This window comes from Juglans microcarpa x Juglans regia, chromosome 1D (genome assembly GCF_004785595.1).
Source record: "Juglans microcarpa x Juglans regia isolate MS1-56 chromosome 1D, Jm3101_v1.0, whole genome shotgun sequence".
Classification (NCBI taxonomy): domain Eukaryota; kingdom Viridiplantae; phylum Streptophyta; class Magnoliopsida; order Fagales; family Juglandaceae; genus Juglans; species Juglans microcarpa x Juglans regia.
The window spans coordinates 15,720,056-15,735,949 of NC_054594.1; the positions used below are offsets into that span (position 1 = coordinate 15,720,056).

The 15,894-nt window shown below is 34.4% G+C and overlaps 1 protein-coding gene across 1 annotated transcript; it reads right to left on the bottom strand.

Annotated features, from left to right (window-relative positions):
- Positions 1–3,432: 3,432 nt before the first annotated feature.
- Positions 3,433–8,286, bottom strand: LOC121251724 (mechanosensitive ion channel protein 10-like). Its single transcript, XM_041151064.1, is given in 7 exon segments — positions 3,433–3,569; positions 3,617–3,949; positions 4,613–4,815; positions 4,938–5,231; positions 5,519–5,642; positions 7,040–7,826; positions 7,829–8,286. Coding segments are annotated over 6 exon segments (2,079 nt in total). The 5' UTR covers positions 8,220–8,286; the 3' UTR covers positions 3,433–3,569; positions 3,617–3,669.
- Positions 8,287–15,894: the final 7,608 nt, after the last annotated feature.

Consider the following 15,894-nt stretch of genomic DNA (forward strand, 5'->3'; position numbering starts at 1 on the left):
TAATCATTGTTCTTAACGCTTGCAATTTTCTAGCTAATTATTGTTCGATCTATTGAATCATAATGAGATCGAGAAGTGATTTGTAATTAAAGCTCTAGGATTAAACAATATTAGTTGAACGAAAGTAGAGATACTTTACCTCGATTAGTGTAATTTTTCTGAAATATTCAAAGGACTTAATGAGTCTCCAATTAGTTAAATTCACATAGAGATATAGAGTTATTAGTTAGAGATATTTTTGGTATTGTTCGAGAGAAAATATTGAATAGTTATGGGAATTTTATCATCAACTTGAAATAATTGGAATTCTATAACAATGAAGAATAAATTGTGTGGGATTTGTTAGGTGAAATAAACGCTCTAGATTTATTCTTATTATCTTTAAAATCTTAATTTTGACGCTATTTTCTTCAGTTTAATTTAGATAATCCATTCTTCACATTTCGATTTTCCGAATAGTAATTAATTTAGTTAATTTCAATACTCAATAGCATAATTATTCTCTGTGGATTCGATATTCGTTTTCTTAAAAATATTTTACTACTTGTTATGATTTTGTGCACTTCCAAATATATTTTTATGCGAATAGGTATGCATTACTCTCAACTTGCAAAGTCCATAGCAAGAATCAAACAGGCACAAAAGGTGCAGCAAAGGAATCAAGCTTCCTTGCAACTGGTCATGGATAGATTAGCTCAGCAACTCTAGGCAGTAGTAAGGAATGTGGAATCATTGGTCTGTGGCAAGGAGAAACAACTTGAGAATGGTACAGAAGAATCAACAAAAAAATAGTTAATACATTATTTGAAGAACATGGGGCCATTCAAACGCGTGCAATTCATTTGGATTTTCCTAAGTTCAATGGTGAAGACCCACAAGGGTGGATCTATAGAGCAAATCAGTCTTTTGCTCAACTACATGTCGTGTATGTACATGTGCTATCTTAGAGGGTGATTCCCCACTATGATTAAGGATGCATGTAGTTGTAAGAGTGTGGGTGATTCCTTGCCGCGCATATACCTGTCCGTCTAACTTTTCATAAAAGTGTTCATAGTATCAGTAGTATTATTTCTCGTTAACATTCTTGTCATAGCTGTTTAACCTACCTATGGTTTCATTCATGAGATCATAGATTTTGATTCAGATCTAGACCCGGCGTGACACCCGAGGAAGAAGAGTCAAACCCGCCCAAGTCCTGAGTATGGAAACTAGTAGTCGCCATAGCATTCCTGTACCTTCCATTAAAATATAAAATGTTAAGTCACGTGATGACTTGTAATCAATCTGGCACTTTAAGCTGACTAAATTTATGTACATTTGGATATTGTCATATCTTGATATTTAAGGAAAGGTAGAGACCCCTTTTGTTGTAAAGATTAGTATTCTGGTACTTAGCAGCTAGTGTAGTCACCACAACGTATTCTGCTTAAATTTTCACTGCGATTGCATAAGTATATATTCTTCACATCTACTTCCCTCTAAAAAATTACATGTCTAGTTCAATTCCCTCTAAAGTATTGGACATTGGCTAGTATCCTTGACACCACGAATCCTCGCCTAGATCTTCATGAGGAACAGGGTGCCATAGGCAAAATGCCCCTTTTGTTGTGAAGATTAGTATTCTGGTACTTAACAACGTTATCACCACAACGTATTCTGCTTAAATTTTTGATGCGATTTCATAGATAAATATCTTTCCCTCTAGAAAATTAAACCACTAGTTCGATTCCCTTTTAGGTATTGACTATTGGCTAACACCATTGGCATCCTGAATCATCGCCTAAACTTTTATGAGCAACAGGGTGCCACAACCTTGCTTGCATTCAATAAGGCTAGGAAAAATCTTCGAGTTCTAATGTCTTTAGGCCAAGACTAATTGAAAGAGTGGGATGTAAAATAAAAATTAATGCAACTCTCTGTCTCGATGGAAGATATGTACTTTCTATTGTTATGCTTGAAGATGCGCATTTATTGAGTCCAAAGAATGCTAGATTTTTAGATGCAACAAGAAAATGGATTCAATCACATAAAGAAGGCTTGAAAAATTGTCTCACACTCTCAATATGAAGCAATTCAAGCTTGGATTCATAATTGTGTTTACAACTCTTTGACGTTCGAGGAATTGAAGACAAATGGAACACGATGCTTGGCACCTTCAATCTACATGATACTGATTCGTTATATGGGGAAAGGCGTAAGTGGTTGCCCGCATATGTGAAAAATACATTTTGAGCCAGGATATCGACGACACAATGAAGCGAAAGTCTGAACACAATCTTTGATGATTATGTTAACTCAAAGACCTCTTTGAAGCAATTTGTCAAGCAACATGACAATGCTTTGAAAATAAAAGCAAAGAATGAGACAACAACAAGCTTTAGCTCCTTCCATATCCAATTTTCATGTATAACCCACTACTCGATTAAGAAGCAATTCCAATCACTGTACTCTAATGTAATGTTCAAAGAAGTTCAAGATGCGTTCTACAAGTTTTTATATTGTCAACCTTTCTTAGTCAATTGTGAAGATCCAGTCCACACTTATAAGGTTACTGACGAGGTGAAAGTTGTAGATGGATACATTAAACGAGTGATGTTTTGGGTTTCATACATTGAGAATGATTTTGTTGTTAAATGCAATTTTAGATTGTCTGGATTCATGAGAATAATGTGTAGGCATGCCTTGTGTGTCCTGACAATTCTTGATAAGACATTGTTACCCTCAAATTACATTTTTTATCGTTGGAAGAAGGACCTAAAAAGGAGATATACTCTACTAAATAGTAGTTATGAGGATATGATGGATAATCCTGAAGTAAAAGCTAAAAAGATATGATAAATTCACAAAGGCATTTTCTGAAATTGCATTGTCGGCATCACAAAGTGTGGAAAGTTGCAAGATACTAACAGGACATTTGGATATGTTGAAAATTGACTTTGTACATAGTGGAGAACAATGCAGTGGCAACAGAATGTCTCATAACCCCGTTGATGCATGCCCCAGTGATTCAAGGGAAGCAATAAAGTGCTTAACCCCTTAGTTGTCTGAAGCAAGGGTAGGAATCTAAGTGAAAAGTCTATGCTATGAAAAAGACTCTTAATAGATTGAAGACAAAAAACAAATCAGGTTGGCTTTCAGTGTATTTCATTTGTTTCGAGACTGATTTAATTTATTTGATTTAGAACTTTATGTGTCTATGCATTCTAAACAGAAGCCCGTTGAGAAAACAAACCTTTATGCACCTTCAATGCAACATACTATGCCTCAAACACAACATCATCTTAGTTTCAAAGTCTTTTTTAAAATCATTGTTATTTGGTTTTAGGATCATTATTTGGTTTTAAGATCACTATATATGGAGTCAAGAGAGTACACATCTTGGTGCACCTTCTACCATACAAAATGATGAGTTAGGTAGATGCGGTGAAATAAAACCTAAAAAATCCACATGCATAAATATCGTGTAATTTTTTTGTGAGATAGTAGAATATCACATCTTTAAGACTACAGAGTATAAAACTCTTTGGGAGCTTTAAGTTCTCTGAGGAAATGGAAGGGAAGAAGGAGAACTTGGGAGCTTTAAATTCTCTGAGAAAATGCAAGGGAAGAAGGAGAATGGGAGACTAGAACTGGCCAAGGACAACACTATAAAGAGGAACGTATATATGTCTAGGAGAACGGAAACGACATTCTCCCGTTGGTAACGTTGAATTGTGTAACATTTATCTCTTGAGGAAGTAGGTGGTATCGTATTCTAAGGATTTCAAAAATCCTCTTTAATTCCAAGACTAGCTCTGATCTTCGACTATTCTTTTCCCCATAATTCTGATGGTTCATGGTGTGTTGAACGCATAGAGACATCTTCATGATCTTGTTGACATTCTCGATGATCTCCTTGACCAGTACTGAATGTTTTGGGCTCCAATGCTTCGGCTTACTCTCAATATATCTGCATCCAGCACCAACGTTTTTCACACAATAGCTAAACTTTAATTCACAACTATAACCATTAGTAATCAATACGGATGGCAAAGATATTATATATATATATATATATATATAATTTTTTAATATATTTTTTAAGATTATTCTTTTTAAATTAATTCAATTCTTCTATTCATTATTCATATATTAAATATTTGATGAAAGAAAAAAATAATAAAAATTAAAAAAAGTGTGGTGTGTGGAGGTTGTGTAGATTTTTTGAAATAAAAAAAGAAAACATATTTACCAACCTTCTTATTTACATTGTACACATCAAGATACCGTGAACGATACAGAGAATATGGAGACCTGTAGAAACATAGTGTTAAGGATATAATATAAATAACTAAATCTACATAATCTTCCCATTAATTTAATTTTTTAAAATAATTGGTTTCACTTGGTATATATTAGAATATAAGTTCTGAGTTTAAACCCTAACTTGCTAAATTAATTAAATATTTCAGGACCACTCTGACGAGGAGTGGAAAACTCAATGACGTTCAACTTCTATACCAGATAGTTGGTTATGGTCAAAGTCCAAGCTTTATGATTGTTCACCTTTCTATAAACAATCTGTCCAATGCTAAGATATTGAAGGTAGATGCAATAAATATATATTACTTACGATTGTATGGCCTTCTTAAGGGCAGTAATATCATCAGCAGGCGTCGACACATCAATGCTGAAATCAATACAATCTGCCATGTCTGGACTTCTTCTGAAATTGCTGATTGGCTTTGTGAGAAGAACAGCATTTGGGTAATATATTTTCTCATTATCATATCGTAAAAACACTATCGTCAGAATATTCATCTCTTCAACAATCATCTACACACAAAACAGAGAGATAACCATGGTGATAAGGATGAAAAATAACCCCACAAATTGTACTTTTGTTTTCACAGTAAAAGTATGCCTAATCATAAGAAATATATACAATATTTACTTACTTGTACGCCTTCAACAACACAACGATCACCGACGTCGAAAGGGTGCATCACGAACACAAAAATGATAGACTTAAACATAGTTTTGCACATGTTTTGGAACATGAACACCACGAGCAGTAGCTGAGATGTAACAACAAATATAACCTTGGTTGTGGCCAAACCCATTACCAGTAGAGATACCACAGTGATAATCACAACAACCACTGCGCTTGCCAACTTGTGTAGTTGCTGGACAGCCGTCTTTGTATCATTCAGGGAGTGGGCTAAAGCTTTCCGTTCAATGTAGGCATGGACCTAACAATTCTACAAGTATTAGCAATATATGTTTCTTTTTTTTCTTTTCTTCCTATTTCGAGAAACAAATGTCTGGTCGAAAATAAATTATAAGAATTCAATTTCTTTCTCTATCGTACTCCTAGGTGTCACAAATTACCAGGGAAGTCAATGGCAGGCCAGGATCAGATGTAAAATGCAGTTTATAGGACTTAAAGACAGTAGTAGCAACGATGTATGCATGCCCTTTAGGGTTTAGGTCATGACAACAATGTAATAGGATTATAAGCATGTACGTAGAATCTTACCACCCAGTTTCTGAATGAAGACTTCGTGATTCTTTCAGCGTCGACTGCTCCTTGAAACAGTGGAAATATAGTGTTAACCTCCTCGCTATGCAAAAACCTCAGTAAATCTTCCTCTTTTATATATCTGTGACACATAATTAAGAGGAATTGATGAATAAACATTTCAAAAAGGAGGATTACTATATATGTCAGCTATATATATATATATATATACACACACACACATCCATGCACGTTGTGACAAGTTAAATGTGAATCATGAACTTAATTATGATGATCATTAAGATGATGGGTGGAGGGTTCCCTTGCACATCCTCAAAAGGATGATCAATCTAGAATGCAGGTCAGCACATTCTATTGGCATGCGAAGGTTGATTAGTCTAAGTTGGAATTCGCATATCTTTTGGGAGAGGAGAAATGAAATATTTAATAAATATTACTCTTTTTCTATCTTCATGCTAGATTTCATGTTGATTTCCCCGATGGAAATAGTTGTCATCACCCTTTTCGTCACGCTCAATGGAGGACCATGTACGCGCGCGCTTCTCGTTAGCATGATTTAATCAAGACAAATGTTTGGTTTACAGGGTTATTTTATTTAATTAGCAATGTTCTGTTGCGAGAAAATTGCATTTAATTTCTATAGATAAATAACCTTTTAATACTTCTTTTTTCATAGATGACAAGATATTTTATTATAATTACGAGAACATTTTATTATTTTTATATTTTATAAAAATATAATATAATAAAATATAATTTAGATATATTTTTTATATATTTTATATTAAAAATTAATCTAATAATTTTTAATAAAACATTTGATGTAACATATGAATTTTAATCTTCTAATATAAAATTAATATAATATGAAATTCTATGTAGTGTCATACGTGTAAACAATAAACTTATTTAGAACAAGTATTAATAGAGGAATTGGCTCTCAAGTCTCAACATATATAGTGTCACATGTGTAAACGGTAAATCAGACCGAAGCAGACCGAAATTGAAAAAATCGAAAGTTTCTGTTTCAATAATAAATCGGTCTATATCAATACGTAAGTTTTCAAAACCAGTATATTTCGATTTGATTTCAAAATTTGTTTAAAATTGAACCAAACTAAAATGAATACACCCCTACCACGCACGATGATCTATGCCAAGCAACGTAGCTAGAAAGGGCCAACATATAATATTTATTACTATTTAAAAAAACATATGATATTGATTTTTGTGAATTTAGGATATATAACTTTCGTATAATTTTTTTAAAAGAGTTATATTTTGTAATTAGAAATGATATTTACAGTCGTGAAGTGTGCAAGTATTACGTAATTCTTTTGAAAAAAAAAATATCCTGAGACCCATATGAAAAAAACCAACTTTCTAATAATGGATCTCATTCTTTTAAAAAAATTACACAATACTTGACTATATTATTTAGCTAGCATTGCTATTTTTGTAATTGGTCTATTTTTTTCAAAAATCTTAAACTTAGCATTGTTAAGAAAGTAAACTCACTTGGCACCAGGCTTTGCAGCAATGTTCTTGAATATCCTCTTAGCACAGTTCCTCGCCTCCCTTTCACTGGTAATCTCCGACTCAGCCTTCCCAAAATCATCAACAGTTCTAGAAATGGTCGACAATCCTGAAGACATCACGTGGCTCACCAGCCTCTTCATGCTCCACGCCGTCGGCCTGCCCTCCAAGCTAAGCTTCCTCAGCCTCTCCATGTCGATCTTCCGCGCCGGCAGGGTCTTTGATGCCTGCAGACGGCGACGTTGGGGCAGTACCCTCTCGTCCTCGTCCAGAGGCGGCCCAGAAAGCGTTTCCAATATGTAATGGTGGAAAACGCTTTCTTTCATGCGATCGAAGAACGTAGCAACATGGAAGGACGAGGCCAGGACCTTTACGAATAAGATCTTTAGCAGCCAGATGGTTGCACCGATGAGCACGGCGATTAGAGCCCGTAACACTTTCTTGAGAAACTTGTTGTGTTCTTGAACGTTAGGGAACATGATCATCCATGCTACTAAAACTAGGCCTAGCCAAACACAGTTTCGGAAGCTCTTGCGCAAACCGTAGACAAAATATAGGACCTTTTCTCTGAGCATGAAGTTGCGCTCGATGAGGAAGGCGAGAAAACCGACCACCCATCCGGAGACAAGGCGTCCGCAGAAGATGACCATGACCATCAGGCACCATTTCCATATCTCCAAACCCCATTTCTTCTTGTTTTTGACGGAGTTTAGGGTGAGAGAGCAAACCAGGCAAGTCATTATAAAGAAGAACAATATCCATTCAATCAAGCCCTCTTGTTGATCTTTCTTTTCTTTTTCTTTCTGTCCTTGCCTTGTGTTTCATCTTCCCCGTTTTCTTCCTCGTTTCCATACCAGTCGTCGTCGTCGTCGTCGTCTTCGTCCGTCGACGATAAGTTTTCGTGGGTGTTTAATGGTTGGAGTTCGTCGGATTCAAGGATGGTTCGTGGTGGGAGGGGGTAGTTGATCTCCTCAAACCGGGACTTGGGTTTGGAAAAGTTTAGGCGTCTGAGGATCTTGGGTCTTGCTTGGCATTGGGAGACTGGATCATCGGAGTCTGTCTGGAAAGATTGTTTGATATTCTTGGAATTTGGCTGGTCGATGTCGAGGACCAGATGATCAGTGCTGCTTTTTTGGTAGTCGTCTGGTTTCTTGACCTCCATGACTGACTACCTTCAACTTCAATTGCACTCCAACCAGAATATTGCTGTTTAGAGAGAGAGAGAGAGAGATGTGTGAATGAGATTCGTCTGCAGCATAAAACTTTCGAGGAAGAAATAAGCGAACGTACTAACAATAAAAAAAAATATATTAAAAAAAAAAAGGTAAAAGGTGTTAACTTTTGATAAATGATACAAATACAAATACATTTTATAAGGAGAAATATATCTGATTTGGATGATGTGATGAAATGAGATGATTTTAAATGAGTTGAATAAAATATTATTTTTTAATATTATTATTATTTTAAAATTTAAAAAAATTGAATTGTTTATTATATTTATGAGAATTTAAAAAAGATATAATGATGAGACGAAGTAAGAGATGAGATGAAGTGAGATTATTTTTGTATCCAAACGAATAATATATTCTTAAGATATCTAAGTCTAGTGTATTTTATTTTAAAAAAAAATATTATTTAATAAAAAATATTTTTTTTATATGAATCGTAGATTTATTAAAAAAAAAAAAATACACGAGACGTGAAGACTGTAAAACTGCAAACAGGATTCCTATAATTTTTTTGTTGTTTCATTTCTAAGCTTTATTATGCCTTCTGGCCCAGACAACCTCAAAGTCTTGTTTCATTTAGGCAAATTATAGGTTGGACCACTGGTGGATGACCAAGAACAAACATTAATGATTAAAGATAAATCAAGGAGATGGTTCAATGATTATAGATTGTTCGACTATGGTAGGGGGTGGCGCCCTCCTGTCGATAACGGGTCTGACAGTGACAGACCATTTGTAATTTTGATGTGCAATAATCCTTGCACTGGCGCAGATTAACATTCTACTTTTTTTTTTTTTTTTTTTTAAGGCTGCGTTTAAATATTAAAATGAATTTAATTGAGTTAAGTTGAGATGATAAAATATTATTAAAATATTATTTTTTAATATTATTATTATTTTAGAATTTAAAAAAGTTGAATTATTTATTATATTTTGTGTTGGAATTTGAAAAAATTATAATGATGAGTTGAGATGAGTTGAAATGAGCTGATGATCCAAACGAAGCCTAAGTGTCCAAAACCAGAGCTCTTAGGTTGCATTTGGATGTTAAAGTGAGTTGAGTTGAATTGAGTTGAGATGATAAAATATTGTTAGAATATTATTTTTTAATATTATTATTATTTTAAAATTTGAAAAAATTGAATTGTTTATTATATTTTGTGTTGAAATTTGAAAAAGTTGTAATGATGAGTTGAGATGAGTTGAGAGGTATTTAGTAACCAAACGTACCCTTAATCTAAACTTATTTCTGTTTTTTATTTTTATTTTTATTTTTATTGTGATTGTTGTAAAGGATCGGGGTGTTAATTGAAGTCATGTTAAAGATGTTTTATTGAGTTTTGGAAGGTGAGAAAGAAAAATTTAAATAAAAATATTATAAAGTTAAAAAATTATTTTATATTATTTTTATTTTAAAATTTAAAAAAGCTGTATTAATGTTTTTATGTTTTGTTTGGTAGTTTATGAAAATTGTATCGAGTTTTATATTAGATAATGATTAAATGAAAAATTTAAAGATTTTAAATTAAAAAATATTTGGGGTTGAGTATTAATGTTTGGGAAGAAAATATTTAATAATAACTTAGAATACATTGTTACACAAACAAGGCCTAAGAGTCATTCTATTCATAAGTTGGTATAAAGAACAATACACCATCAACATCATTAATGTGAAAATTATCTTATAAACTAAATCTTGCCATATTAGCAATATGCAGCGTTTGTACTCCACATGACTAACTTATGAATAGAAATCAAATCAAGCTTCGGACTCCTAATATTGCTCAAACTGAAAATGATATTTTCACTTCACACTTTGTATTATTCTATCTAATGAGGTGAGTGGACATGTTTTTCCGGTTAGTTGCTTTGTTTTGTTGGCCATATAATTCTTACTTTATAGCTGTAGAGATTGCATTCTTTATTTCTTTTGTCTCAACACTTTATCACCATTATTAATGAAAAAAAAAATGATGAATTAGTTATATTCTAAATTTTGTGCCAAAGGGTACTGTGCTAAATAAATCTATTTCTGTGGTTATAAATTCTACATCTTAAACCCCAACTTAAAACTTAATGAGACGATCAAGGATCGAAAGAGCCAGAAATATAATTTAGGAGGCATTAATATGAAATAACATTTAAGACCTTCAAAGAGCAAAAGTTAAAAGATGGTGATAGAAATACTAAATTTTACCGTATGTGTGCTAACCAAATGAGGCAGACTAATACCATCAAAAGGATTGTTAGTGAGGATGGCTCAGTAGCTACAACTCCTGATGAGATTTCAGAGGTATTCTACCAGTTTTATCAGGAATTCTTCTCATCCTTCAAGCCTGAAGGAATTGAAGAATGTCTTAGCTCTATGACCCCAAAAGTGACTGAGGAGATGAACTCAACCCTAACAAAAAATTTACAGCAGCATAAATTTAAGAGGCCATTTTTCAGATGAATCACATGAGTTTCCCTAGGCTAGATGGTTTCCCTGCAGCTTTCTTCCAAGCTCACTGGAACATTGTTGGAAATGCTGTGAGTGAAGCTGCACTTGAGTTTCTCAATTCTTCTAGTGAGTTAGCACATATTAATGAGACATACATTGTGTTGATTCCAAAAGTTAAAAACCCTAAGAAAGTTTATGATTTCAGGCCAATCTCCTTATGTAATGTCCTTTATAAGGTTATCTCAAAAGTTTTGGCCAACATGTTGAAGAATATATGACCTGATATTATCTCTCCCACACAAAGTGTTTTTGTGCCAGGAAGATTAATCACGAATAATGTTATTGTAGCTTATGTGGCTATTCACTATATGAATAACAGACTTTCAAGTCATTTAGGTTTTATGGCATTGAAACTTAACATAAATAAGGCATATGATAGAGTGGAGTGCGGTTTCTTAAGAGCTATTATGGGAGGATGGGTTTTAATGGCAGATGGATTGATATGGTGATGAGATATATTATTTCTGTTTCCTATCCAGTTCTCATAAATGATTCCCATCAATGTTCTTTTAAGCCAACAAGAGGAATTAGGTAGGGTGATCCTCTCTCACCCTACCTTTTTATTCTCTGCTCTGAAGCTCTAAGCACACTTCTCAATCAGGCATAAGCATCAAGGATGATCACTGGCATCCCCATTGCCAGAGGTAAATTATGTATTAACCACCTCTTTTTTGCAGATGATAGCTTGCTATTTTGTAGAGCAAATTCATTGGAGTGGAGCAAGTTGATAGATATTCTCAACATCTATGAGAAAGCATCTGGACAAAGACTCAATAAATAAAAGACTTCTATTCAATTCAGTGCAAATACTAGTAGTGACACAAAGAAGATTATCCTAAGCATTGCAGGTGCTAGATCCTCTTCTTCATTTGAAAAGTACATTGGATTACTAGCTCTTGTTGGTAGATCCCGAAACCAATCTTTCAAAAGTATATTGGATAGGGTAAGGAGCAGGATTAGCATGAAGAATAGGAAATTCTTCTTAAATTAGTAGTTCAAGCTCTACCTACTTCAATATGGGTGTCTTCAAACTCCCAATGTCTTTGATTAAAGAAATCAATAGCGTGATGCACCATTACTGGTGGGGCCAACAACATAATGAGAGGAAGATCCATTGGATTTCCTGGAGTCAAATGGGAAAGGCAAAGCTGGCAGGAGGCTTGGGGTTTCGTGACCTGGAATGTTACAATTTGGCTTTGCTAGCCAAACAAGGTTGGAGACTCATACAAAGGCTTGATTCTCTTGTTGCCCAAATTCTCAAGCTGAAGTATTTTCTTCATTCCTTATTGTTTCAAGCTAAACTAAGGTCCAGACCATCTTTTATTTGGAGAAGGATTGTTGTAGCTGGACATTTGTTGGAAGAATGTTCTTTTTGGAAAATTGGAAATGACCAACTGGCTAAAATCTGGAAAGACAAATGACTACCTCAACCTAGAACCTACGAAGTACAAAGTGCTATTCATACACTAGATGCAAATACTCATGTAGCTGCCATTATTAAATCTGATTCTAAGCAATGGAATGTGGAACTTATTGAAGAAATATTCTCTAGCAATGAAGCTAATATTATCAAGAGGATTCTTATTAGTCTCTCAAACACACTAGAAAAATTGATTTGGAGATGTATTACTAATGGTCATTTTTTCTGTAAAGAGTGCCTATCATCTACAAAAAATACTCATTGATCAAGCAAAAGGGCAAGCTTCAAAGTTTGTCTCCAAGAAAGAGGAGTGGACCAGCTAGTGGAAGCTCAAAATTCCTAATGCTACAAAGATGTTTGTGTGGAGAGCATGCCTTGAATCTTTGTCTACAAACCTGAATCTTTTCAAAAAGAAAATCATTGGGTCACCAATTGTCCCATCTACCAAAGGGAAGAGGATTCTACAATTAGGGATGTTTGGAGTCTTTGTTCTAAGAGTATTCAAAAGAGCACCCTATCTGCAATATGTTAAGAGCCTATTTGAATCTATGATTGCAGTCTTTGAGCAAGATGTTATGGAGGAATTTGTTGTAACAGCAAGAAAGATTTTGAAGCAGGAGGATCCAAGTCATATTACACGTTGATTGTGCTAAAATACCTTGAGGTGGCAGATCAACGCAAAAATGGCAGGAAATTGTGATATTTCCTTGATTATGGCAGTTTTGGGCTCGTTTCGATATTTTGGCCATAATTTTAGTTTCGAGTATCAGAATCACGCATATGACCCCAATTCGAAAAGCTCTTTTCGGCGCGCACATCTTGGTCACTAGCTATGTTCAGTGTGCATCATTTTCGAGGCTAAATTCTACTATTTTTCCCTCTAAATCCCTATTTTTAGTTATTTTTTACCTTTTATGGTAATATTTCATTTATCGTTTAGGAAGTGATGCTGAAGTCGATTAGGGCCAAATTTTTGGCAGATTACTTCTTTTATTACGTATTTATTTTTGGTGTGATTGTTGAGATTTTGCTATTTTTGATAAAATTTTGATATGGTCGTTTTTCAGCTATTACAACCCGGCTTGTTGGTTGATTTGGTCATTTCTTGGATTTTGACAATTTTGAATTGAACATTAAAGTCGTTTTCTCTGTGTTTTGGGTAATTCTCTTGTCTTCATTCCCTACGAATTATCTATTGAAACTTATTCTGTCCGGCATAGATTTGGCAGAGGAGAAATGAATTTGTCTTTAAAGGCCAGCTTCTTCATCCCTCATTTGTGATGCAGCAATCGAGACATATGCTCTTGGATTTCAAAGAAGTGCAGGCAGGGACCAGTCGACAAGGAGCTGAGATGACTACAAGGCTATGCAAATGAGAGCCTCCTCTTCTTGCTTGCGCAGCAATATGGTGTGACAATCTGAGTTACTTAGCCCATGGTTTAAATCTAATTTTTTTTTATGTTAGGTCCAAACATATTGAGGTTGACTTTCATTTTATACGTAAAATGACGTTGAATAAAGACGTGGATTCAATCCATTTCCACTCTCGAGGAGATAAACATACATCTTTACAGAAGGCCTAATTTAAGCTCATGGTTTGTCCTCTCCCCGTTCGCTTGAGAGAGTATGTTAGTCAGACCTTATCGGATTGAGAAGTAGGCCAGGGGATATTAGAGACAAAAAAATCAATCAATAGAAGATCATGAAGATAAAGTTTGGATAAGTTGCATTCTATTAGTTGTAATCTATTAAGTTATAATCTTGTTTTCCAAGCTGGTTGTAAGTCAAGTAGGATTCAAATTGTACAACTTATATATTGATCAATACATCAAAATTTTGCTTGCATTGTACCTAATTTTCATCTATTTACTTTCAATTGTTATAAAAATCTCATTCTCTAAATTCATGCACGGCTTTGTCGACCATATTGCAAGGGTACTTATTCTTCATTTATTCTTACATATTCCAAATAACTTCCTCAGTTGCATGATTCCACCATAGTACTTTGACTAAGAAATTGACTTCATTCTTAGTTCATGCTACTTCATGTGGTCCAACATTTGCATTGGTACTTCTTCATAGGTCAGATTTTTCTTAACTTGTAGTGACTCGCGAACAATGTGTGAGAAGGGTCAAAGAGATACCTCCTGATCAGCATGACAACTTGAAATAAATTGTGAACTGTAGCTAATTTTGCTAGTAATGCAGCACAATAAGCTAATATGCCGATTCTTTCTAAAATTTCGAAAGGCGCTATGAACCTTTGGTTTAGCTTCCCTTTTTCTCGAACCTCTCAACACCTTTTATTATTGTTATTTTTATGAATACTTTGTCTCCGACATTAAATTCTAGTTCTCTTTGGTGATAGTCAGAGTAATTCTTTTGCCAACTTTGAGCATTAAACATTCTTTAAGCAATGTGATCTTCCCGTAGTCCATATATTGCACGATTTCAGCCCTAAAATCTTCTTTTGATCTCCCACTTCATTCAATAAAGTGGAGATCAATATTTTCATCCATACATGGCCTCCTAGTTTGATGCCATCTCTTGATTGAAAATTGTTGTTGTAGACGAACTCGACCAAGGAACTGTCGGTGACCGGCCAATAGGGTACTAGTTAAAGGTTTGTACTATTGGAAATATAGGTTTATGTGATTTATTAATATAAGCCTTAAAAGAGAAGTAAAATAGAGGAACAAATGGTAAATGGAAATCTACCACATCTTAAATGCTCACATGCCTATAATTAACTAGTAGTCTAAAATATAAAAAAAAAAAAAAATTATAAAAAAAAAAAGAGAGAAATGATTTGTACAAACACTTGCACCTCATGTAATTCAAAAGAAAAGTTTCCCAATCCAATGGCCACAATAGTGTGAATTTGGAGTGTCGAACCCAGGACGTTCGGTTTATACATGAACTCGCCCTAGGACTATATATACTACACCACCCCTTAGGGTTCTCTAGTATCTTAGGTCTAATTACTAACACTAAGATTGTTTGGAATTGCTTAGGATTTTTCTTAGCTTAAACTAACTAAAACCAAACAGTTCTGCCATTGTTTTCATGTGCTGTTAAAAGACATTTTTATGCATGATTAACTAGCTATTGAATGGGACAAGTAAAGCTAAAACCAATTTAATTACTAATGACATGGGGAGGAGGAGTCAGGGAACTGATATTGAACCATGGCAGAAGAAAGAAAATCAAAGGGAAAGATGTGAGAGCTGAGACTTAGGGAGAGACATTTGATATACCCCTTGCAAATGGAGGCACAATTCTGAAGAAAATACTAGGTGTGCCTAAATTAAATAAAACGTTGTATCATTTAGTACTAGTACTGTTTCATAACTCCTGGAAATCGGTTTATGCATGCTTCGTTTTATTTCAATACTAGTAGCTCTGCTTACTACTTTTACTTAGCTTTGTTAAAAGTAATTTCCTTCACCATGCTATAGCTAGCGTTGAACCTACTCAAGTTTGCATGATTTTCTATTCACTATTAAATAGCTTTATTTGTGATGGTTGACCTCTTAGATTTACATCAACTATTTTTCGAAAGGTACTATTAAGGTTTTTTTTCCTTTCGCCTTCATTCCCTACTTGTTGAGTAGTAGCCTCTTGATATTAACATTAAAAAGCAGCCGCCACCCATCCCTTCCAAGCCCCCGTTTGCTCCTATTTG